The sequence below is a fragment of the Lepidochelys kempii genome, chromosome 10, assembly GCF_965140265.1.
Source record: "Lepidochelys kempii isolate rLepKem1 chromosome 10, rLepKem1.hap2, whole genome shotgun sequence".
Classification (NCBI taxonomy): domain Eukaryota; kingdom Metazoa; phylum Chordata; order Testudines; family Cheloniidae; genus Lepidochelys; species Lepidochelys kempii.
In genome coordinates, this window is record NC_133265.1 from 68,611,741 (window position 1) to 68,637,948 (window position 26,208).

Genomic DNA, 26,208 nt, shown 5'->3' on the forward strand with positions numbered 1-26,208 from the left:
TGGGGGACTCAGTGGGGGGGGAGTCTGGGTGCTGGAGGAGTGGGGCTTGGGGATCCAGGTACAGCTAGCTGGGGTTCAGTGGGGTGGAGGTCAGTGTGGGGGGGCTCGTCAGGGGATGCAGTTGCAGGGGGTGGTCTGGGTGCAGAGGTGGGGGTCTGGGTGCAGGGGTTTAGATTTAGCGGGGTGAGGTTCAGGTATGGAGGGCTCTGGGGCATCTGGGTGTACGGGGTGAGGCTTGGGGGGGTCTGAGTATGGGGGGTTCAATACAGGGGGTTGGGCGGACAGGGGAGCAGCTCCCCGTACAGCGACCCCTCCCCTGTGGCTGAGGAGCGATGCTGGCAGGAAGCAGGAGAGGATGCTGAGCTTCCTACAGCCAGGGAAGGTTTCTGGGGGTGGGTCTAGCAGCTGATCCCAGGTCAGGGTAAGAGCCACTATAGTGATTTACCTCTCCACGAACTGCTCCAGGTGCCTGAAATGATGTGCCTGCGCTGCTAGGGAAGGGTGCGTGACCACTCTTGCAGCTTCCCTTTGCTTCCCTGTCAGAAAATCATTTTTCTGCGGGGAAGCAAAGAAATCTGCGGGGGACATGAATTGTGCACAGTGGTGCAGAATTCTCCCAGGAGTAAAACCAGGAGCAGCTCTGCTGAAGTCAATATAGTTCCATCAGTATAAGTGAGATCCGAGGGAGCCCTGTTATATCTCAGATTCTACCTAATGACCCATATGAAACAATGTTCCTTTCTGAAGGGGGAGAGCTAGCTCCTTTGCTGCTGACATCAATATAGTTTGAGATATTACATTGGGACCAACCCCAAAAATGGGATAGACCACAATGAATTGGGTAGGTGAGAACCTATGGACCCACTCATTCTAGACTATAAGGGCCTGATTCAGCATGCACTGAAGTTCGACTGAGTTCAGTGCTAATGTTAAGCATATACTTAAGTGTTTTGCTGAATCAGGGCCTAATATCCTCAACCAATTCACAGATCCCTGGGCCTTGTCCTCTCCCATCATCCCCTTTCTACCAAAAAATTCTGATTTACAAAATGTCATAAATCAAACTGCACTGACATAATGGCAATAAATAAAGAGATGTATTTAAGTACTTTACTTGTCATTTTTCTAACTGCATTAGAAATGATCATGCATTTGAACAATTTTCCAATATGTTGTTGACAGTGTTGTGAACTTGTGAATCGTCCTTTCTGTAAAGTATTGTGGACTAATCTTGACTGACTTGTTCATAAAAGTAAGACATTCTTGTTTCCGTCTCCAAGACGGACACACCTCAGGGTATATCTTAGGAAATCAGCTATTTATGTAAAATACAGTGATGTGTGCAGTCTTCAAAGGTATTTATATATCTGGTTACTTAGGTAATGTCAGAAGTTATTATAAACAGCATACTATTCATTTATCCTTTTACAAAAGAAAAAATGATCATTTGTGATTGAGTTGGAAACATGTTAATCAGGTTGCAATTGTAGTGCTTTTACTTTATTATGTATTTAATTATGTTAATACATTTAAATTTCTGTTCATGTGTTGTGGTTTGTGGGACATTTATGTACAAATATTTCCACTGTAGTTTTTAATGTATGTAATAGAATTTTAGGGAAGGGGGGTTAAATTTAGTTTCTTTTGTGACTGAGGCTTTTAAAACTTGCCAGTGGGTGTAGCAAATTAAATAAACTATTTTCTGTTTCACATTTTTGTTCTTCTGAATTATCCTTTAACTCTGTCATAGTGTCCCCTCAACTCCCATTGCCAATGAGACTTAAAGGAGCTCTGCACCTTTCAAAATCGCTCTGTGCTATCTTGGGGCTTTAGGCCAATCCTGTGAGGTTGGAAATGCCCTTAGCTGCTCAGACACTATGGAGATGGCTGCAGGATGAGGTAGATATTTTAGTGATGGGGGTGGGTACTCAGCATCTTGCAGGATTGAGCCCTTCAGCTGTTGTCTAGTCCTGTTTTTTGTTTTGTTTTTAACTTAGACTGCTGCATAGTGCAACTATGAAGAATGACAAGTGCTTCTGTGAGGGAGAGGTTTGGGCCCCTGTCCTGCAAAGGCTTATGTTCATGCTTAACTTTACACACCGTGAGTTGTCCTACTGACCACTCACTGTGCATGAAGTTAAGCATGTGTGTAGTCTTTGCAGGATGAGGGCCTTGTGTTTTTTAAGTACCCAAAAGATCAAGGGTTTATCTAAACCTTAGGCCTGATCCAACCACCTTCACTCATGCCTGTAGTCCTTTTGAGGTCAATGGCATTACCCATGAGTAAATATTACTCAGAAGGGCAGAACCAGAATCTGAATAATTTAAAGGATCGGTCCTGTGAGGTGCTGAGCACACTCGGTTCAATAGAATCTGAGGGTGTTCAGCCCATCACAGGACTGCTCTGTGAGCCCTCTGCCAAAGTAGGCTGGAAATTTGTAAGTACTGGCTGTCTTGTAAGATTGCTGGGACTTCCTGCTTTTGGGGGAGACTGGAATATTGGGAGACACTTCTATTTTACATGGGACATTGGCATTCCTGCTTTTGGTCTCTGCCAGAACCGGGAAATGCAGAGGTTCAGAAACCTAAAAGACTGGTAGCCAGGAGAGGGAGGAGCACACGGGTGATCTGAAATTATTACAACCTTTGTAAAGCTTGGTTCAAGTTTTGGATGATTTTTTTGTTAATGACTAAAGCTGATGCTAGCGCAGGCCGCCCTATACAAGGACTATTATCTAATACAATCTTTCTTTCTGCCCTGTACGAGGTCTGTTATCTAATACAATCTCTCAGGCTTTCTGAGCAAGGCTGTGAAAACCCACAAAAAGAGTTTGACCTGGCTTTTGCAGACTTGAGCCAGAACAGAACTAAAGAGCTCAGGGCCTGCTTCACTGTACAGCCGCTAAAGTGACCACTGATTCAGATTTTTCATGTTACCTGTGCCAGTGGCTCTCAACCTTTCCAGACTCCTGTACAGGAGTCTGATTTGTCTTACGTACCCCTGAGTTTTACCTCACTTAAGAACTACTTGTTTACAAAACAAACATAAAAATACAAAAGTGTCACAGCTCACGATTACTGAAAAACGGCTTTTTCATTTTTACCATATAATTGTAAAATAAATCAATTGGAATATAAATATTGTACTTACATTTCAGTGTATAGTATCTAGAGCAGTATAAACAAGTCATTGTCTGTATGAAATTTTAGTTTGTACTGACTTTGCTAGTGCTTTTTATGTAGCCTGTTGTAAAATTAGGCAAATATCTAGATAAGTTGATGTAGCCCCTAGAACAGAGGTGGGCAAACTACGGCCCGCAGGCCACATCCGGCCCGCGGGACTGTCCTACCCGGCCCCTGAGCTCCTGGCCGGGGAGGCCCTTCCCCTGCTGTCCCCACTCCCCCGCAGCTACACCGCCACACAGGCAGTGCGGCTTGCGCCCACCCACCTCCCAGTCTTTCTAAGAAGCCTGTCCTGCTGCTCTGAGCGGCATGGTAAGGGCGGGGGGGTTGGAAAGGGGCGGGAGGTCCTGGGGGGCAGTCAGGGGACAGAGGGCGGTTGGATGGGGTGGAGGTTGGGGGGGTCAGGAGACAGGGAGCAGGGGGTGTGTGGTTGGGGCGGGGTCCTGGGGGGGTGGTCAGGGGACAAGGAGCAGGGGGCGTTGGATGGGTCAGGGGTTCTGAGGGGAGCAGTCAGGGGACGGGGGCCAGTCTGTTTGGGAAGGCACAGACTTCCCTTCCCGGCCATCCATACGGTTTCGCAACCCCGATGTGGCCATTAGGCCAAAAAGTTTGCCCACCCCTGCCCTAGAAGACCTCTGCATTCCCCTAGGAATACGCATATTCCTGGTTGAGAACCACTGATCTGTATAGACAGCTGCTTTAAAAATGTTGATCCTCCTGTATACACACTGCGGAAATGATATTTACTTAGAAGTGGCTAACCACATGAGATTTCACATGTGGGGAGAGAAAAAGAGGGAGCTAAACAGGAAATTGTAAAATTATGTACTGTGCAAAAAAAGGAAATCATGGCTTGACTAGACTCTTGTATTGCTTATCTTCGCATGGCCTATTACTACAATATTTTTTTTGGCTGTTGATTAAAGAATAACAATTGCTTTTGCCCTTTTGGATTAACACTGTGGTATGTAATAATCAGCTATCTTAATGTTATGTCCCTATATTAACAAGGCAGGTCTGAGGAGACCAAAAGGACCACAGGGCAAAGAGGCACTGTCTTGACCAAACTAAGCAGCAACTTTAATCTCTCATAAGACAACTCTTTGGAGCAAGGACTGGCCTTTTGTTCTGTTATACAGCATCTTTCCGATAAGCCCCTGGTCTATGACTGGGGCTCCTGGGTGCTCTAATACAAATCCTTGTGATAATGCAGTGTTAGGTGCATGTACACAAGAGACTTATTTTGAAAACTTGGGGGGCCAATAAAAATATGTAAAAACTTGTCTCCGTGTTTAAGTCCACTGCATATTTTGAAAATAACAAAACCTCTTAAAATTCTACTAGCAGTGGTAACAGTGGAACAATCCGTGGTTGGTGCTGCTTTCAGCAACATCTCTTTAAACAAACGGGGGGAAATAATTGGACTGTTGAACCATAGATTCTGATGCTCTTAGGGCTTTTTTTTTTTTTGTCATTCGTATTGGTCATACATTCATTTACTGTATATGAACTAGCATGAATCACAGAATTTGTTCCCCTCTTGTCTTTTAGTTTTAGCACAATAATAAATTAAGTAAATAAGTTACGGTTGCATTAACTTTTTGTTACTTTAAATTCTATTGTAAGTGCTAGAAATATATAGAGGAGGTCAAGGAGGTAATATCTTCCAGGGCACTGTACTAGTAGGTATTGAAGACTGGTCAATTCTTGGGTGTACCCTGACAAAGATGCTGTAGTATGCTATCAATGTTTACACAGCACTCTCCCTTTGAAGCAATGGCATGCCTTGTGTAACCATCAATGCCAGATCTGTCCCCAAGGTATTTAGTATTTCCAGTCACCAACTGGCTCAACGAGCCTTAAATCCCATAAGCAATCATTGGTATTTTTGTTTTAAATACTAATGCAGTGATGTTAAAAATTACACAAACTATATATTCAGATAACCAGGTTCAGTTCTAAATGTCCTTGTTACTCTGGCCCAGATTTTTAAAAGCATTTAGGTATTGCTTTGCTCAGTGTTGCAAGGCCTAAGTGACTTAGGAGCCCAAGTCTCATTTTCAGAGGTGACTTCGACACTTAGGGACCCATTGACTTGTAATGAAATCTAGGCTGCTAAGTGACTTTTGATGACTTAGGCTCCTGCATCATTTAGGCATTGCAGCGCTGAGCAGAGAAATCCCTGAATGCCTTTCAAAATTCTCAACCCTGTACTTAAGATATTTTTAATTCACAACGCAACGCCTGGGCATTGTGAGGGCTTTTCAGATTTTTGTTTCACAGTAAATACTGTGCTGCGGTACAATGTTCTTCAGATGCATGTGCTTAATTTCCCACTCAGACAAATGAGATTTGCATCTATATTAGCTTGATTCTCTACTCTGTCCGATTTAGGGGTGGGAGCGCTGCAGGAAACCAGTCACAACTCCTGGATTCAGAGCTGCTTGGCCACTGAGCAAATGATTGCTGTTCAGTGCAACTCTAACTTACGTGTCAGGGCTGTTATGCCAGTGGAGGATAAACTGGAGCTCTACTATGTCCTGTCCCGTCCTCTCTTCTCCCTCTTCTGACCCCAGAATATCCCCAAACAGCCTCTTTTTCCCCCCTTACAATGGGGGTGTGGGGCAACTGGCGTAGGAGGCAGCAGAGCCAGCTTTATGCTAGCAAAGAATTCCTCTTTATAAGAGATATTCTCTACTGGGCGGCCCTGGCTCCTTTGTGCTGGATGGAGCCTATCCTTCTTTGGCTGCTTTCCCTGCCTTCCTCCCTTCCCCATGTGCTGGAAGCTGTGGGGAGGGAGATTTAGGAGCCAACCATTTCTATTCTGCACCCACTGTTACGCAGTCCCCAGCTAGGGTTTGTGGTTAGTCTCTGGAGCAGGACTGAGAATCTGCCCTACGGTTTTGGCCTGTTTCTAATTTTCCTTAAATTTGGTGGTTAAATTAACTTTGCACACTAGTCTGTGACACCATCAAATGGATTTATATAAGATAGAGAGTACTGCAATTTTCACACATTTTATTACACTCATCATATTAAGACCTTTTTTTAGCATTCTAGAATTTGCAACAGCTGCTTATGAATATTGTAAAAGAAATTGTATAACCTTCTCTTATTCTGGACAACTTGCTTTGAGGTTGCAACGAGACCTGTAAAACTTGCTATATGATCATCTGCACTTTCACAATATTGGTGCTGTGTTGGTAAATGGCTTTAAGTAATGAAATGTTATGGGTGTGTTTGTTTTAATCCTGGCAGCAGTTTCATACTTCTCCTTGCAAAGTTTCAGATGATGTGGTGGTAACAGAACTTGGATTTTTCCTCTTGATGGTAGCAGTTATGGGCCCATCAGGTAATGCCTTGATGATATTCCAAGCTTCAAAACGGGTGAGTCCTTGCATAACAGTTGTGTGCACTTGCAGTAGCTCATCACCAGGCTGAACAGTATTGCTCTGTTCTGATGCAATTCCTGTGAGGAGACAATGAATTTACTTAAGTTTCTCTGTGTGGGGAAATCTTTGTTGTTGTAATTATGGATAGCTGTACTAGGATGTTACATGGAAGATGTGCACATCTGATGCACAAATGGGAGAATCAAGTATTTGCCACAGTGCAAATGCAGAGACCTCCAAATCACTGAACACATTGTGGACAAGTGCCCCCTCTTTCCATTTCCAGGAGCTATCGCAAAAGCACACTCTGCATCTTTGGAAGGCCTCAAATGGATTTCAAACCTTTCTGCTAACTTGTAAATGTTGCCATTTCCATGCAAAAGAAGAAGTGTGTTTCTGTATAAATGGTATAAAATGCGTCTGGTCTAATTCCAGAGCAAGGAGTTCATCCCGCACAACAAAATGTCATGCTGCAGTTTCAATAAAAATTATCATGGGCCGGATCCTCATCTGGTAGAGATCAGTCAATGGAACTACTCCAGTTTACCGCAGCTGAGGATCTGACCGTGGGGGTGTGTGTGTGTATAATATACATATAAAAGAGAGAGAGTGTTTAAACACCTCTACCTTTAAAAATCCTGTTGATGATGATGGGTTTATCTCCATGGATGGAGCCTTTCCCTCCTTCCAGACTGAATCCTAAGCCAGCAGGTGTCTTTTCCAGAGTTACAGTGCAGATTGTCTCTTCGGTTGCTGGAAAGAAATAGAATGGTATCAGGAGGGGTACAAAATATTCTGAAAAGTGAGAACATCTGAACAAAGAATGAGTTTTTGTTTGTTCAATTTTGTGTAGGCATGTAAATGATAGAGCAAAACAAGGCAGAAAATGACCATTTGCTTCATCTTTTTGGTCACCATAAAGTTAATTGCTCCTACAGAAGGTTATGGCAGGGGAGGGGGATGTATTTTTTATGTGTTGAAATCTGAGCCAAATGAAAAGGTTGGATTTAATATAAACGGCATTTGCTTGAATTACATAAACATGCTAGAGACACATTAACATTTCGATATACTGTATATATTCCAAAATTAAGTGTTCAGTACAAGTGACCTGATGGTAATATTAAAACAAATATTACCTAAACAGCCAGTAATGTTTATTTGGGGTATGTAAATAGGATTACAAAACTCTGACTTCTGAAAAAGAAATCCTAAGAACAAAGATCATTCTACAAAACTGTATGTCTTCCATATGTTTTGAATATAGCCAGCTGGTGTGTTAGAGGCCAGAGCATGATTTAGGTAATCTGGAGAAAGTATCCTTTCAAATAAAATATTTTTCAAAACACAGGAACTTTTAGGGGCTTGAAATGAAAGTTCATTACTGCTCACATGAGTAGCCATTATACATACAGTTAGTCCTGTTCACTTGCTTGACATTATCTGAATTTTTTCAGAACTCCATTTTGAGGAATCTTGCTTTTTGGTGCAGTTTAGTGAATTATGTAAGGTGTATATATAACTTCTTAGTAAAACTAACAGATTTATAATAGCTTTATTTATTGCATTTTTCCAGCATACCTTTCCCCCACCAATATTAACTGATTTTTTGTTCGTACACAGCTGAGCCCCAAATCAGCACCTACCATATAATTATACAGAATAAAATAGCATATGTTGTTTTGCATGAAATTGTCAATATTTTATGTTACAAAATTGCAACTCTGATTTATATTGAAGACTGCATAGATTTCAATCTGTAATTTCATAATGATTATTTATATATACACCTAGAATCCTGATCCGGCTGATAGATTTTGCAGGACTGGGACTTAGGACAGCAGAGAGCAGTATCAACTGAGTAACAGGTTGTTTAAAGCCGACTTCCTGGATTTTTAAACAGTTGTACAACTTTTAATCACAACTCCAATATTTGTCTAGCTAAATCCCATGCAACCCTTTGTAAAGGGCAAGGATTCTGTAGTGGTGAGAACAGGGTGGTATATAAATATCTAGATAGGTAGCGGATGTGATTTAATGCAGGAGTAAAGTACTCACTAGCTTCTGTTGTGGTTTCACTTTCTGTAGAATACGTAGTAGAGTCAACGGAAACATTAAAACTTTTTTCTTCCTCTTTAGCTTTTTTAGTCACTACGACAGCTTGCCTTGGCGGTCGAGCCTGGCGCATGATCGCCAAGGCATCGTTGTGAGTGGCACCTTTAAGAGACTTTCCATTAATGGATAAGACTTCATCTCCTTTCTGGATAGTTCCTTCCTGAGATGCTAGTCCATTAGGAAATACTCTGTGAACCTATTAGAGACCCCAACCACCACAAAAAAAAGAGAAGATGTGACTAAATCTCACAGTTAGTAAAGTTTAAATGTGACACATTTTCATTTCTTAGCAAGAAAGAAAGCTGATTTTTAGGGATCATGTATTGTAATTGTTGTGGTAGAAGCCTATTAAGATGCAGGAGATACTGGATGGCTTGTAGCTGGTACCAGCTTATGCTATCAACCATCAGATTTCACAGAGTCTAACCAGGTCAGTCATCTTGTCCTGAACCTGCACCATTGACTTAAAGAGAGAGAGAGAGAGTCAGGAATCTGAAAAGAGGGACTGGTTATTTAGTAGGTGACCATCTTCCTCTGAGTCCATGCTGAATCTATGCTGCAGTAGGTATTGTGCTCCTGAAGGCCTTGATCACTACTGATGATTAAATATCCCATTGCACTTAAAATAGGCATGTTAATCCCAGTTTTCTGGCAACATTCCATTCCAATTTGCTAATTATCTTCTGCAACCATAAATTCCCATTTAGATATTCATATTCTTTTCCATTTCCTGTCCTATGCTGCTTATGTAGGGTTGCTGGGTACTGTTAAGGAGCTACATTTTTTTAAAAAGAAGTTCTGAAAAATTGGAGTGGCAAAATTAATTCCATTTTTCTTTTTGTCACTGTAACTTTTTCAAAGTTCAAAAAGTTCCAGAAAGTAAAACATGAGGGGAAACTTAGATATTGTTTATTTGTTTGTTTGCATAAGGTGACAAAAAGGGGACAACCCAAAACTCTGAAAAAAAAAATTTGAAAACCAAAATGAAATGACATAACCCCAATTCAAAATTCAAATTTTGTTTCAAAATTTTCCATTTGAAATATTTTTCTGCAGAAAGTGTTCATTTTTGATTAACCCCCCTTTTTTTTTTGAGAGAGAGAGAGAGAGAGAAGATTTTGCAGTTGAAACTACAATGGCTGGCTCTAATTTTCTAATGTTTCCTTGTGTATAGACTGTTACCATTCCCACCATATTCTTATTTTCTCTAGCCTTGAACTTGCCTAGTTTCTTTAATCTGTCCTCATAGGTCTTAGCTTCCAAACCTTTTCCATTTTTGACATTCTCTTTTCAACCCATTCCATTTTTTCTGCCACCTTTTTTTGGACTGAATGCTTATTGTGGGAGTATTTTATGAGAGTGACGCTACTTACAGTAACAACTTTGTTTTCTAGATCGATTCCTCCTGCCAGGCTGAATCCAAGACCAGCATCTTCTTCTTTATGCAAAATTGTAACGTGAATATCATCAAATTGCTAAACACAGAAAAATAAAATAATTTCAGATACATCCTACTATAATTCAAGATTACTGGAAGAACTGTATATTTTCTCCTGTATCCACTGCAAACTCTGTCTTTGTTTTTATTTAATGGGCTAACTTCACCTTGGTATCATAACTTATGAATGAGTTTGTGTCTAAAAGTTTTGCTGCTTCAGTGAATGTGCTGTAAATTACAATATATTAAAGATCACTGATCACTACTGAAATAGAAATAGAAAATATTATTGGCTCAGTGGTGAGAACTGAGTACATGGTCTTCTAACTCTGAGAGGAAAAACTTTTGTTATCTACAACTCGTCCTACTCAATGAATAATGGTCTGTGGCTCAAAAAATTACTTCTAAGCCTGGTTGCTATTTTTAATGTACATTTGCTAACGTTTTAATTGTAACAGTAGCCTGAAATGAGCTGTTTCAGTCTGTTACCCTTTTAGATTACAGTTAATATGAGGGAAAATATCTCTTTTTAGTAGCATATACTACAGTGTTCTTAAGGATTCAAGTATAACACCTTTTCTTAAGAGAAACTGATTCACTGATCTTTTCTTGTCTCATAACAATGTGCTTTTCAGTAGCTGGATGCATAGTTTGGTTGACAGGCCACTGAACTAAGAGTGAGAATGCCTGGATTTTATTCGCCACTCTTCCTCTGTTTATGATGATCTTGACCAAGCCATTTAGACCAAAGTCTTCAAAAATGTCCACTGCTATTGATTGCCCAAACTGGAGACAATTAAGGCCTGATTTTCTGCTCTTCTGAGCTCCCACAACTCCTTTTGAGTCATAGAATCATAGAATATTAGGGTTGGAAGGGACCCCAGAAGGTCATCTAGTCCAACCCCCTGCTCAAAGCAGGACCAATTCCCAGTTAAATCATCCCAGCCAGGGCTTTGTCAAGCCTGACCTTAAAAACCTCTAAGGAAGGAGATTCTACCACCTCCCTAGGTAACGCATTCCAGTGTTTCACCACCCTCTTAGTGAAAAAGTTTTTCCTAATATCCAATCTAAACCTCCCCCACTGCAACTTGAGACCATTACTCCTCGTTCTGTCATCTGCTACCATTGAGAACAGTCTAGAGCCATCCTCTTTGGAACCCCCTTTCAGGTAGTTGAAAGCAGCTATCAAATCCCCCCTCATTCTTCTCTTCTGCAGGCTAAACAATCCCAGCTCCCTCAGCCTCTCCTCATAACTCATGTGTTCCAGTCCCCTAATCATTTTTGTTGCCCTTCGCTGGACTCTCTCCAATTTATCCACATCCTTCTTGAAGTGTGGGGCCCAAAACTGGACACAGTACTCCAGATGAGGCCTCACCAATGTCGAATAGAGGGGAACGATCACGTCCCTCGATCTGCTCGCTATGCCCCTACTTATACATCCCAAAATGCCATTGGCCTCCTTGGCAACAAGGGCACACTGCTGACTCATATCCAGCTTCTCGTCCACTGTCACCCCTGGGTCCTTTTCCGCAGAACTGCTGCCTAGCCATTCGGTCCCTAGTCTGTAGCTGTGCATTGGGTTCTTCCGTCCTAAGTGCAGGACCCTGCACTTATCCTTATTGAACCTCATCAGATTTCTTTTGGCCCAATCCTCCAATTTGTCTAGGTCTTTCTGTATCCTATCCCTCCCCTCCAGTGTATCTACCACTCCTCCCAGTTTAGTATCATCCGCAAATTTGCTGAGAGTGCAATCCACACCATCCTCCAGATCATTTATGAAGATATTGAACAAAACTGGCCCCAGGACCGACCCTTGGGGCACTCCACTTGATACCGGCTGCCAACTAGATATGGAGCCATTGATCACTACCCGTTGAGCCCGACAATCTAGCCAGCTTTCTACCCACCTTGTAGTGCATTCATCCAGCCCATACTTCCTTAACTTGCTGACAAGAATACTGTGGGAGACCGTGTCAAAAGCTTTGCTAAAGTCAAGAAACAATACATCCACTGCTTTCCCTTCATCCACAGAACCAGTAATCTCATCATAGAAGGCGATTAGATTAGTCAGGCATGACCTTCCCTTGGTGAATCCATGCTGGCTGTTCCTGATCACTTTCCTCTCATGCAAGTGCTTCAGGATTGATTCTTTGAGGACCTGCTCCATGATTTATCCAGGGACTGAAGTGAGGCTGACTGGCCTGTAGTTCCCAGGATCCTCCTCCTTCCCTTTTTTGAAGATTGGCACTACATTAGCCTTCCCTGAGTCAAATGGGTGTTCGCTGCCTCTGAAAATCAGGCCTCTTTAAGGTATCTCTAATTGGGTACCTAAAATTGGTGCACACTTTTGAAAATGTTGGCTTTGCCCTCTCTGTACCTCAGTTATCCCATCTGTAAAATCGGGCTGATAATTCTAAGCCATCTTTGTAAAGTGATTTGAGATTTATGGCTGAAAGAACTGAGCATTACTATTACATATTGATACTGATGTGTTTGTAAAAATTTCACATAGCAAAGATTAAACAGTAGCATCCGCTCCTCAGTTAGGCTGTCTTTGAGCATAGTGTATACAGAAAAGTGGACTTACCTTTAAGGTAGCCTCATCTAGTGATTTTACTTCTTCTATAAGCTTCTTTAATTCTTCAGGGGAAAGCAGAGAGATGACTGATTGCCCGGACACACCAGATGCTTGAGATGAACAGTGTTCCTGTTTCTCTTCCTCTTTCCCGCTGTCTGTTAAACTCACAGTATAGTCTCTCAGTTCAGAAAGGCTTTCCCATTTTGAAAAGGGAAAAAAGAAATATTAATTTGTGATAGCAGCTTCCACACCATGGCACAGAACAGGCAATTATGGAATCTTCATCTTTTGATCATACTAGAGTTTACCTGGTAATTGGCCAAGTGGTTCAGATCTCTATTTATTTGTTCCCAGTAATACCTACTGTAACATACCAAGAGGTGGCAGGGCTGTCTCAGTAGGGTGACCAGATGTCCTGATTTTATAGGAACAGTCCCAATATTTGGGGCTTTGTCTTATATAGGCACCTAATATCCCCCACTCCCTGTCCCGATTTTTCACACTTGCTCTCTGGTCACTCCATGCCTCAGTGATGACACGCCTGTGTGAGCATTCACGTGAAGGAATAAGAACCCTCTTGAATCTTTGCCCCCAACCAAATTGAACCTTCCCTGAGCATTGGAAAAAAGTTCAGATAACTTTTTTTTTCTTTTTTAACGTGACTCTGAACTTCCCAGTTATACCTGGGATTGGAAACGGGTATCAAAAGCACCACACTCTTGTGAGAGAGGTTGTTTTCACTGTGTTTCAAATTTGAGCTAGGAAATACCCTTTCCACTTTTGCAGTTACAAAAGGTTCAGATAAGTACCTGAGAGTGGAAATGCTTATCCAAACCATAACCCCAAGGCCCATGACATTAATTCATCACAAACTATAATCTTTGCAAAAGCCATTAAGCACATAGCCTCCCACTCTTTATTTAATGACACTGTCATATCAAACTAGCAGCACAGAAGGCATGTCTGCAAAACAGAGACTAGACTAAAAAATTTTCTGTACAATATATTTTGAATTACATACTGGATCACCCTTGGAGAACATGAGGCAAAGTTTGGGAGGTTCATGTCCTGCTTTTAAAATAACTTCCCCAACTTTTTAATTCTAGTTTATTTAGCTAGTCTTTTCTAGATTCCTCACCTGGTTAGATATTTATAAAATATTATGAAAAAACAGTTATTAAAAAAATCTAATGTTGATAACCTGAGCAGGGCAAATCCTTATAAGAGGCAATACGTCTCTGGTGCAATGCATTGTTTTGGGGGAACGCATGGAACCCATGCTGGCTACTTCATCTGGTGTAGTAGCAGTCAGACCTTCTCCTTTACTGATCCAAAAAGACCATCAATGCACCAATGCACTAATATAATAGCAGAACTTGGCCTGAAATGTTGGCAAATTGGTAGCATTGAAATAAAGGGGCAGGAGCAGCTGTATGGACTTATTCTTGAAACTGCCTCAATATTGGGATTAGCAGTATTGGGTCCATTCTTCTGGCTCCAAACCATGGAGAACCTAGGGATATTGTTCTGTGGCTCAAAGAAGCTGGCAGCATAAAAGCTTAAAAATCTGTTTTTATTAACGGCAGCATGCATTCGACTGATCCTTTACATTCCTCTGAGGAGTTGTTAACTCTGTCTACACTCTAAGCAACCTATATTCCTATCTAAATTGCCTGAGGTACAGACAAATTGTTTTCTGCAGTGTGTGGTGAGGGGAAGGAGCTAGTCTATTTACCAGCACTGCTTTGCAAAAATTAACTTTAATATGTATCTTACTTAAGGGAAAATCCAGTGTCTGAATGATGACTCTCGCTTGTAGATGAGGGAGGGGTCCCATTCTCTTCCATGGAGGGCTGAGATGATGCTTCCAGTGTGCTCCATGGATTGTTCCCAGAAAAGAGCGGCGACTGAGGAAGGCAAAGCAAAGATTTCATTAAAGCAGATGACACTTGATTGCTGATGGAATAGATTTTGCTGTATTTTTCATCATTTGTCTTCATCATCTCACAAGACTGGTTAGCAGTAAGGGGGAAGCTTCGTGTTCTTTGGCTCTGTGCTTTTGCTACTGGACAGTGAAGTTCAGTGGCTTGTGAAGTTAGTAAATCCAAGGAAATTTCAGTACTTGTGCTGTTGCTTCTCTTTGGACTAGGAGCGAGTGCCTCTTTGGGAGAGCAGGACCTATGTAGGCTCAGAGTCTCGACTGTAACCACAGATGGCGTTGATTGTAGTTGGCTGTTATCAGAACCTTCATTATAAGTGGCTTGGTTTAAATGAACTGCAGGTGATTCTGGCTCTTTTGGACTGGGAGAGTTTTCTTTTTGGACTGATGGCTTTGGGCTGGGAGAATTTTCTCTCCAGACTGATGGCTTTGGGCTAGGAGAATTTTCTTTCCAGACTGATGGCTTTGGGCCGGGTTTTCTGTTTCCTTTTTCAGGTGACTGAGGAGCACTGAAAGTTTCAAAGGAGTTTATTCTCTGTTTTATTGATGATCCTCTGGGTGAGGCCCGGGATATATTGGAGCCCCGTTCTTTGCCAGAAACACGCTGGAGGTCAATGGAACTTTGATCTGCCTGTGTGTTGACATCTGAATTTCCTTTCTTCAGACCTTTTAGACTTTGACGAAACCAGGCTGGTTTAGGTGCTACTGGAGGGCCCCTTTTCCCAGTGTCACTTTCATCTGAATTGTGTGCTTTTGAACCATCTGCTTCTGCTTCTGATTTCTGCAGCACTACGTCTGGACAGCTCGGACTTTGATTTTCTTCATTTGTGTTGTTCTTGGGATTTAAGTCTAAGTGACTGCTTTCTTCACTCATAGTAGGATTAAACAAGTTTTTGATGCAATCAGAAATTCTAACCCAAGGGTCTTCCGCTGTAGTATCAAGACTGTAATCTACCCGTGGTTGTCTTCTAAGTACAGGCCTTTGTATTGATGAGATAGGATTTCCTGTGTTGTAGAAACAATTATTATACATAAGCTTTCTTTTCATTCCCTCCATATATCCCTTTCCATGCATCGCTGATGCTTCACTGCCTGTGGGCTTCTCTACACTCAAGCCTCCAACAGGTTATTTAAGGTTACAACTCTTAATCTAAAGTTCTGTTTTATTGTGGCAAAAGCCATCTTGTGCTGATACTGGATTTAGCTGCAAACCCAGGCTCTTTGGGGCTGGCCACTTCCCTAAAGGGACATGTAGCCTCTACAGGTAATGCTCTCTCCTGACATAATGGGACACTGAAATCGTTTTGCATGCTCAGCACTGTCATGTTAAAATATAAGACTAAATTTATGTCATCCCAATTACAGCAGATTGCACTAGCTGGTATCGCAGCAGATAAAAAAAAGTTATTCTTCTCTTCCTGCATTTTAAAGCATGGTCTTTAAATATTATCTCTCAGAGACCTCTCTTTGATTGATTGTCTGCATGTCTCTCCAAATGGTTCTTTGCACTTTTCTAGTGTATACCATTTTCTCTTTGATGTAGGATGTTTTATATATCACAGGCTTATTAAACCTCTTACTGACTATTGGTGCAGAGAGGACAGTGGTGAAGGTTTGGGGGTTTTTTATGATGATTTATTTCAGTACAATGAAAAGAATAAATGTTCAGGAACGGTTGCCATTTTAAATACTACTAGCTACCTTTTCACTAACAGAATCAACAGTGCATCTACTTCACATCAATTATCTATATTACATGCTGTTCAGTTTTGAAACAAAAAATCAAAAATGTCCTGTGGTCCATGCTAAAAATAAAATTCAGTAACACTCAGTTTTTAATATAAACAAATAAAGTATCATCTGAAAAAAACTAGTGATTCTTGTACGCCTATTACCATTTATTCTCTTTAATAAGAGACAATCCATTCATCTTCTTTTGGTGTCATTCACACTTCGAGTCAGAGGTAGTTAATACACAATTGTGTAGAAATTTGTCTGTTCACCCAGTAATTTACCGTTTTGCTGCAGTCTGTTTTTTAAAGATGGAATTAAAATGAATGCAAAACTCATTAACCCTGCTAAATATTTTATGCACTCATAGAGGTTGCTTTTGAAGCAAATGGAATGAAACACCTACCTGGGTTTGCTTTCCTCTCTTGGTCTCTGTCTGCTGACACTGCAGCTGAGTGTTCAGTACCTCTTGGTGTTATAGAAGTTGCAGAGAGACTGTGGGTTATAACTGTTTTATTTCCCTGTAGCAGCAGGTCTCCTGCTTCCTGTGGAATAAACAGGAAATAGAACCATGTCAAAACGTAATTGCACAAACCACATTATAGATGAGCATGTAGAAAAATGCTCTTCATTTTCTTGTTTTTAATCTGAGAATAAATATTAAACTGCAGAAAGACTGATTTGTTCTGTGCTCCAGGAAAGGGAGCAAAATATTTTATGTATGCCTGTAAACACACTGGAAAATTTTTTTGTTAACATCTCAAATTTTGATCGATTGTGTGTGTGTGTTGTGTACCACAACAAAGCAAGATATTGGCTGCTACAATTTTAGACTTCTAAAACCAGCCACACAGTAATCTCTTGCAAATCAGTTAAGCAAAGACAGAAAATGAACTGTCTAGCTTCTGTCTTTATTTTACACAGTGCTTTTCTTTGTGGGTCCTTTACAATTTTGTGTTTGGGGGCAATGAGCCCAATTCGTGGCTGGAACTTCAAGACCTTTTCCCCTTTTGTTCTTGGTTGGAAATGCAGAATGAGAGGTTCTGTTCGAGGTCACAGTACATGCTACTCGAGGCAGCCATTAGCAGATGCTCTAGAATTACCAGATTACTATGTAACTCATTAGACTGACCCCCACCTGGTAAGGCAACTCCCATCTTTTCATGCACTATGTATAAATATACCTGCTTCTGTATTTTCCACTCCATGCATCTGATGAAGTGGGTTCTAGCACACAAAAGCTTATGCCCAAATAAATTTGTTCATCTCTAAGGTGACACAAGGACTCCTCGTTGTTTATGTAACTAATGTCACAAAGTTACCATCTGCCAGAGCTACAGGGTTACTCACAGGAATCGTAAACAAGCAAGAGAGAGAAATTTTGAAACAAAAGTGAGATTATCCTGTAAACATCCAACTACCTGGCAACTCTTGAGCATTCTGACAGTGATATGGTTTGCACTTACCCCACACTATTCCAGTGAAGACAGGTTTCAGAGTAACAGCCGTGTTAGTCTGTATTCGCAAAAAGAAAAGGAGTACTTGTGGCACCTTAGAGACTAACCAATTTATTTGAGCATGAGCTCACGAAAGCTCATGCTCAAATAAATTGGTTAGTCTCTAAGGTGCCACAAGTACTCCTTTTCTTTATTCCAGTAAACAGTTTACCTCTGTCAAATTCCTGATCATTGCTGGCCTTGGTAGTCTCAATCTGGGCTCACTTTCTAATCACCTTCTGAATGGCAGCACCTTGTGTTCAGTCACCAAGAATGACTTCTATCTTTTTAATATGGCGTTACCTAAACTCGCATCTCAGTGTGAGCTTATCCCTCACTTGAGACCACATCATAATAGTGCAAATGGTTAGAGTAATAATGAATGATTTTCATAGGGACAGAAAGTAAATTATCCTGATTCAAATTCATTTTAAGCATTCCAATGCAACTAGCTTTGAATTTTAGTAGCTTTGCATCTTTCTTCCAGTTAGGAGCCTGATCTTGTGTAACACTGCACACCCAGATCTTCAGTTGAAATGAAGTGGGAATTCTGAAACACACGATTGGCTCCAAGTGACTGTGTGCTCCTGGCTGGTAGGGACTGTATCTACTTGCGTATTGACACAGTGCTAAGTACACTGCCAGGGCTTTACAAATAATTGTTGTGGTCTGTAAAATATCACAGTTTAAAGTCAACATTTTAAATCAAATAATTTTGGCTTGAAAAAAGTAAGCTCACAATCTGCAGACACCACACACACAACTGTGACCAGTACTTCTCAAATTGAGTAATACGACGTGTTTGAGGAATAAAGGAAAATAGAGAAGGGCACTAATAAATCTTTCACTTAATTATCTGAAATACATTCTGAAAAGTAGTAACCTTGTTTTCCATGCAGCCACCTGCCTAAGAGACATCAAAAGTCTTTCCAAGGAATCTTTCTTTGAGTGCATTAAATTTTGCTTAGTGCATATTGATCTCAGGATTTCTTTTGTTCCCCTTAGCACTGCAGAATCACACTTGCAGCTTAATAACCAAGAATTGCATTGTTTCTCGGCTCAAATAATTAATGGGACCTCAGAGAAACTGTTTTTCCTTGTCTTAGCTGTGTTCTCCAACAAAGCTGATTTTATAGTAGCTGTGGATGTGCATGCATGTATTTCTACTGCACTCCACCTTAGATGATAGGAAAGAAGTCTTATTTTAGATGCTAAGCAGAAATGTCCTATTAGTTAGCTTTATGCTATACTTTAACCAAGGCCTTTACTGTTGTGTAGGTTTATTTTAATTGATAAGCCTTGAGCTAATGGTTGCTCAGTTTTGCTTGTTTCACCTGGCACTAAATTCTGTTAATTTCTACTAGCCTATTACTAAACCCTGGGTAAATGGGTTCCTTTTTTTAAACAAACCACAACTCAGTTTCCACACACACATCACAGAACTGTTCACACTTATGCAAATTTGCTTCTCTGTTTCTGTTAATTCTTTTGGGGGTAGGAGGGATGTATATCTGATTGTGTAGAGTAATTCACTTCATTTTAAAAGACTTCAAAAGAGCTAAATTAATCAACAAATAGGAGAGTTCATGGTTAGTTTAACCTTATATCTAAAGCATTTAGGCTTTGTCTACATTAGGAATTTTGGGCAAACTCTTCCCAGTGTTACTAATACCAGTGCATTTCCTCCAGTGAGCATGCTAGTGCGGTGACTGTTTCATATTATTGTTCTTGTAGTTTACTGATCTCACTATTTATGGAATGGCTTGGCTCTGAATTTGGTGTTAGGGAGTAACTATAGCAACTTGACAGTAGAAGTAGTGCAAGCTCTCCCAGTCCTGGCTTGCAGTCCACTGCTGTTCCCGTCCCGTTTGACCAAAGACTGCCAAATGCTCTAAATTGTTTTGTACTGATGCGGCACGTTCACTAGGGGACTCCAGTGAGAACTTCACATTCATTCTCATTCCTATCTGCATTTGGATTTGAACACAGTTTTCCAGACCTGAAGGACAAATGCATTACAGCACTCCTCTGCCTAACACCCCTCATTTTGGGGGGTCCTATTTAGAACTGAGGTTCAAACCTCACTAAACAGATAACATATCACTTTACCTTCCAAATATAAGAAAATTCTAAAAGAAAAATACCCCTGCTGTTTTCCCTAAAAACCCTGAGAACTATGCAGGATTTGCCTCACCTGAACATTGGCAGAAGATGGGCTTCCATCGTCTTGTAGCATAGGCTTCTCTTTCATGTCTGTGTTACACTCGTCAGTGTCTGTACAGTCTTGTTTAAAATACTTTCTTGGTGGAGGTTTGGGCTTTGACGATTTAGGTTTTCTAACAAGAATCTCCATCGATTTTTTTATGTTCTGAGAGGGATGGCCTGCTTCATTGCCAGTGGGAGGGGAATGGTTCTCCAAACTGGTTCTGGACAATGAATCCAGCAAGCCAGGCTGTCTGGTAATTGGTACATCAATGCTGTGTACTTTTGCCTTCATGTCAGCAAGCTGGTATGGGGTGCCATTACTGCAAGATGACCTGGGGTTGTAACTACTGTCACTGCTGGAACGGGTCATTAGCTTCTGAGATCTGCGGTTGCAATAAGCAGTGTTCTTCTCAATATGTTTTTCATGCTGGTATCTGCCATGCCAGCTAGTTTCCAGTCTTTTAACACCTGTATCAGCAACATGATTAAAATATATAAAATGCAGCATATAGCCTGATGAAAACACTCAGATACATTCAAAGCATTTACTTCTAGGGTTGTAAATCAAATCCACGGTAAAACTAAACCAGTTGAGTATAGCTATCTGATCAGTGTACCATAGCAAAAAGGGGGGAAAGCATTTGTGGAGGCATTTTAGATCAAGGAATCATTTAATTGTTGAACACAAACAGTACTACCCCCTCAGATATACTGTTCTCCCGTATAGTTTGCTGTTGGTTCAAAGAAAGAAAGAAAGAAAACGAAGGCAAAACGTATCTCATATTATAAAGCATTGTGATAATAGTACTCCACATTGGAATGTGGCAAGTAGCCCTAAGGGGAACCTAGTGTTCCTTTGCCAACAAGGGAAATGGGATGCTCGTCCCATCCATAGATAGGCTGCATGTTATACAAACACCACATTATTTATCTGCTGACATTGGGTCAGATAGCTTCAGCCAGTGACAGGGGGTTAGAAAGTCTGAACAAGCCCCAGAGGAAGTAAGCACAAGAAAATATAATGGTTAAGAAAAGTGTGAAATGAACATTATCTAGTCTGTTTCCGACAGGAAGTAAGTCAGAAACAGAAAGTGAAATCACAGTGAAAAATTTTCAGTAGTGCAATCCCACTAAAGTTTGCAACCATGCCACCTTTTTGAAACTTTTACCCCTTGTCACCTATGCCATACCTTGGGCCCAGCATCTGAGTCTATCCCTTTAAGTCAAGGATGCAGCTCTTCCAGGAGCCCCTCAGTGTTGCTCCATCAATTGAACAGAGAGTGTTACTCAGCCATGAGGTTGATAGGGCTGGACACTGTTCACCCCCAGAGCCAAACCTGTTGCCTCTGCAGTAGTCCCAGTGTGGGGATCAAACCCAAATTCAGTCCTCCCAAATGGCAGAGTATTGCTCTGGCTGTTCTTATCAGATAAACAGAAAATTCTTGTGAAGCACGTTAAAGGCTGTTTTCAGTCGTGAGAGAACAAAGGGCAGGGTGTGAACTACTGAGGGAAGAAGAGGGCAAGAAGAGGGAGGGAATCCGAGGGGTGCCACAAAGCATCAGCTTCACTGGGGTTGAGTCTCAGAATGTTTGGAGTATGTCTACACTACAGCTGGGAACAAGCCTCCCACTCTTAGCCCGGCTCAAGCTAGCATGCTAAAAATAGCAGTGCGGACATTGTGTCTCAGACAGAGACTCCGACTAACAACCCGTGCTCAACACTACCACACTGAGCCCAGTCTCTGCTCAAGCTGCACCATCCACAGTGCTGGTTTTAGTGTGCTAGCTTCAAGCCCCCATAAAGCAAGCCTGTCTACATGAGCTGCAGTGTAGACATACCGTTGGAGGTCAACCAGGTGGCTTGAGCTTTTTACACCAGTCTCTGGCAGTATGTCTCAGGATGGACTTCAGTAGTACAGCTCTATGATCTTTCCTCCTTCTTTTCCTTAAGCTCCAGGTTACTTAACTAGTCTGGTATCTCTCTCCATGCTAAGTCATAATGTCTCAGCCAGCTGAATGAATTCCCTTACCTTCAGTATTCCATTGTTGCCTCTCCCTTCCAAATCTGTTGTTTTCCACAGCTTGTGAAACAGCTTCCTTTAGCTGCTGTTCAGATACCTATAAAATGTCGTGTCATTCTGGGTCTTGCAAAGCTCACCAAAAGATTGGCTCACCACACAACTCTCCATTCCTGCAAACCCTTTCTCACAAAAATAGTCCTTACTCAGGCAAGTGGTCTCAATGAATTGAATAGGCCTAAGCATGTGAGCAAGGATTACGTGCATGAGGAAGGGTTTGCAGGCCTTTAATTAGTAATATATATTCAGTACAGTTGAAACCTCTGTATTGACAAGCTAGATAAACGGGACATTTTTCAAGAATAAAGGGTAGCTTATCCATTGTACAAGATGCACAGTTCCGGGTTTGCCATTATAAGGTATCTGGCTGGTGTATTTTTTTGGTGCACCAATTAACCCAGTAAATAGGTCTAACAGACTATTAGAAAACATTTCTGAAAAAAAATTCCCATAAGAACAAAACATTTCTTTCATATCACTCAATATAATAGCAAGAATTGGCTGAGTAAAATTCAATCAAACCAAAACGCTGACTTTTAATTACCTTCTGGGAGAGTGGCTTAAAATCAATAATATTGAGTTTCACATTCGATTCTTGGTCTCTATTTCATCTTTCCCGGTTCTTACTCCTCAGTGAGAAGTTTCATTTGAATGAGTTTCAGAAACTCTTGTTTTCTCAGAAGCACATGTTGTATAGCATTGTTCCTGAAAACTTGTTTCTTTACCTTGTTTATTCAAAGCACATGAACTTTCATGTAAGACACCCTCTCCACTGATCCTTGCACCTCATATATCTCTATACATAAGACAACACACTATTTTGAATTTAAATATCTTGGGTTTGCACCTTATCCTGTATCTTAGGTAAAACCAGAGGTACTGCATGGACATCGGCACATTATTTGCCAGACTGATTTATACCAATTCTGCTTCCAGTATTAGTGTTAGTTTGTCAATATTTGCTTTATTCAAAATCAGAAAAATGTGGAATGCTACCTGTGGATCAGGGTGTCTGCTAATAATAATCTGCACAGCACCAGGACTGCAGTGGCTTAAAACAGCATAAACTTCATTAAGTGTCATATTTTGGACTGGTGCTTCATTAATTTCTATGATTTCATCTCCACACCTACAAAGGGATAAAAAAAAAATCCAGCAAGAGGAGCAGACTTTACATTGTTATTTCTAGCATATTGTTCCCTCATGACCGTGACTGTGCAAGAAACATACATTCATGTGGTTGAGCTTTGTTATGGTCCCAGATTAAATTAGTGTGTTTCACTGGGTTCCTTCCCTGAAAATGGAAAGGGAATCAGCACTGAGACATGACGTTTCCTCATTTGTGCATTCTCCACGAATCTGAATTCTCTGCATTTTCCACTGTGCACATTTTGTATTATAATGGCAGGACAGACAAAAAATGACACAGAAGGCTAGCCTGTTGTGTACTGTCTGCACCCACAACTTCCTTCCCACCTATAATGTAGCATTTCACTTCTTGTTTGTGACAAGTCTACAACTTCTACTGAAAGGGCAGAAAGGACAGTAACAGTGCTTGAGACAAGCTGGGTGAAGTAATATCTTTTATTGGACCTACTTCCAATGAACAATACGACCTCACCCACTTTGTCTCTCTAATATCCTGGGACTGACAACACTGCCACGTAATACAGTGTCTGTCCTTTATGTTAAATGCAGAAGAGTAATTTATTAATAATCAGCTTTTAGATATTAATTATTGGAAGCTCTGTCCACTGTTGAACTCTGTCTTTCCTAATGAAATTCCAGCATGGCACAGCTGGGTACTATCATGCCCTCTCTCCCCTCTTTCCCAAACACGCACATGGGTGCTGAGGGTTTCAAAGTTTCAATCCAAATGTTGCAGAACTTGCCGCATTTTCAGCTGAGTTTCCAGGTACATTCAGGGTGCAGAACAGGTGCAGAACTCAAAGGATTTTTGTTTTAACACAACTCTAAAAACACACAGTGTACCAGGTCCTCCTAACATTATCCTCTGGCGATGAAGCTCTCAAATCTGATGGGATAAATTTCTGTTGGTGTGGAAGGTCCCAGACGCAATAAAGCTGTATTTCTATCATACAGTCGGGGATAGAATTTGGGGAACGTGTGCAAGACCTCTGTAATGCCATCTGCACCCGGGAACACTCTGGGTGCACACAAGTATTGGGAAGGAAGGGGCAAGGCCAGTGGCTCAGTGACTATACAGATCCTCTAGTCATTTCTCCTGGAGCCAGAGGTGAAAGTAAGCTGGTACACCCTGGTACGGCGTACCGGCAAGAGCTTCCCCAGGCGGCAATTTAAAGGGCCCAGGGCTCCCAGAAGCGGCTGGAGCCCCGGACCCTTTAAAGTGCCACCAGAGCCCCACTTCTGGAGTCCCGGGGTAGTGGCGGAAGCCGGGACCCCCAGGACTCCAGCGGCGATTTAAAGGGCCTGGGGCTCCACTGAGGTAGCGGTGGCTGGGAGCCCCTGGCCCTTTAAATCCCCACCATAGCCCCGCCACTGCTACCCCAGGGCTTAGGCAGCAGGGCTCAGGCGGCGATTTAAAGGGCCTGGGGTTCCAGCTGCCGCTACCGCCCTGGGCCCTTTAAATCTCCGCCAGCTCTGGCAGCGGGGTTCTGGCAGCAGTTTAAAGGGCCTGGGGAGGTAGCAGCGGCCGGAGCCCTGGGCCCTTTAAATCACTGCCTGAGCCCCGCTGCTGGAGCCCTGGAGTAGTGGCAGCAGCCGGGACCCCCGAGACTCCATCGGCAATTTAAAGGGCCCAGGGCTCCACTGTGGTAGCAGCGGCTGGGAGGCCCTGGCCCTTTAAATCAGCGCCGGAGCCCCCGGCCACCACTGCTACCATTACCACAGCCAGAGCCCGGGGCCCTTTAAATCTCTTCCGGTTGAGGCCACTCGCTTTCTGGTTGGGGCCACGCCCCCCTGCTGAGGACTCTGGTGTACCGGTAAGTCCTTTAAGTTATTTTCACCCCTGCCTGGAGCAGGGGAATAAACTGGTCCCAGAAATGATTCCTTCCATGCATCCCATGTAAAGGCCCATGTACTGCAAAGCCCATTTACTTGAACTTTGTGTGGGAGAAAGGGCAGCATTTGGCCCCATGACAGACACTGTCAATATTTAAGTCAGTCTGAGTTTGATCCTCAGTTTTCTCATGTATCTCTTTTCATTCTCAGTTCCTATTTTCCTGGATTATAATCCCATTTCTTGCCAGCTCATCCCCGTTCCTGTATATTGCAATACTTAGACTCCTGCTTGGAGAGATGAGAGCTCCATCTGAGATGACAGAGCTTATCTGGCAGGGGAATGTGAAACTTTCATTCTGAAAGGTTCTTTGATAAAAAAAAACATTCAACATACCTGAGCCTCCCATCCATATGAGCCACGGAGCCTGGTGAGAGGGTATGGATAAATATCCCGGAAATGCACTGGGTGTAAGGGACACTGCACAAGCCAATTCCTAGGCCAACGCCAGCTTCTGAAAGGGTTCATCAAAAAGATGCATAAGAAATGTGAACACCAAAATAATTGGGGAGTACTATTTCTAAACGGTGGTCGCAAAACATGCTTGTTGAAAACAGAGCCATATCCTTGCAGTTATGCATTTTCCACAGGCAAATGCAGGTTTTTTTGTATGTGTAAGGAGGATGCACACAAATGTTTCTAGCCACATTTGAAAATTTAATTCACACATTCATTGTTAGCATCTTACAGATACAGTGCAATGCAGCTTTACTTTGCAAAGGCTCTGTCATGCAAACTGGATCCCAGATCATTTTACAATGAGAAATAATAACAGAGAGAGGGAGAAAAAATAAGAAGGAAATGTGGTTGTGTGTAGCCTGAAATTGTACTCTTTTTTGTTTTCTGTGCAAAACACCTTTAGATTTGTAAGAGCTCTTCCTCTTTACAGAGACAGCAGCCATTGAAAGAAAAGGAGTACTTGTGGCACCTTAGAGACAAACCAATTTATTTGAGCATGAGCTTTCGTGAGCTACAGCTCACTTCATCGGATGCATTGAGTTGATACAGAGTTGA

At 41.8% G+C, this 26,208-nt stretch overlaps 1 protein-coding gene across 1 annotated transcript in view; it reads right to left on the reverse strand.

Moving 5' to 3' along the window:
* Positions 1-6,186: 6,186 nt before the first annotated feature.
* IL16 (interleukin 16) overlaps positions 6,187-26,208 on the reverse strand; it is a 53,044-nt gene continuing 33,022 nt past the window's right edge. Inside the window, exons 9-19 of the mRNA XM_073304088.1 lie at positions 25,531-25,648; positions 23,151-23,283; positions 22,107-22,194; positions 20,067-20,545; positions 16,783-16,921; positions 14,483-15,650; positions 12,716-12,899; positions 10,064-10,165; positions 8,634-8,886; positions 7,203-7,328; positions 6,187-6,652 (exon numbers count right to left, since the gene is read on the reverse strand). Coding sequence (XP_073160189.1) covers positions 6,447-6,652; positions 7,203-7,328; positions 8,634-8,886; positions 10,064-10,165; positions 12,716-12,899; positions 14,483-15,650; positions 16,783-16,921; positions 20,067-20,545; positions 22,107-22,194; positions 23,151-23,283; positions 25,531-25,648 — 2,996 coding nt within the window. The 3' untranslated portion in view covers positions 6,187-6,446. The remainder of the gene's footprint in view (positions 6,653-7,202; positions 7,329-8,633; positions 8,887-10,063; positions 10,166-12,715; positions 12,900-14,482; positions 15,651-16,782; positions 16,922-20,066; positions 20,546-22,106; positions 22,195-23,150; positions 23,284-25,530; positions 25,649-26,208) is intronic.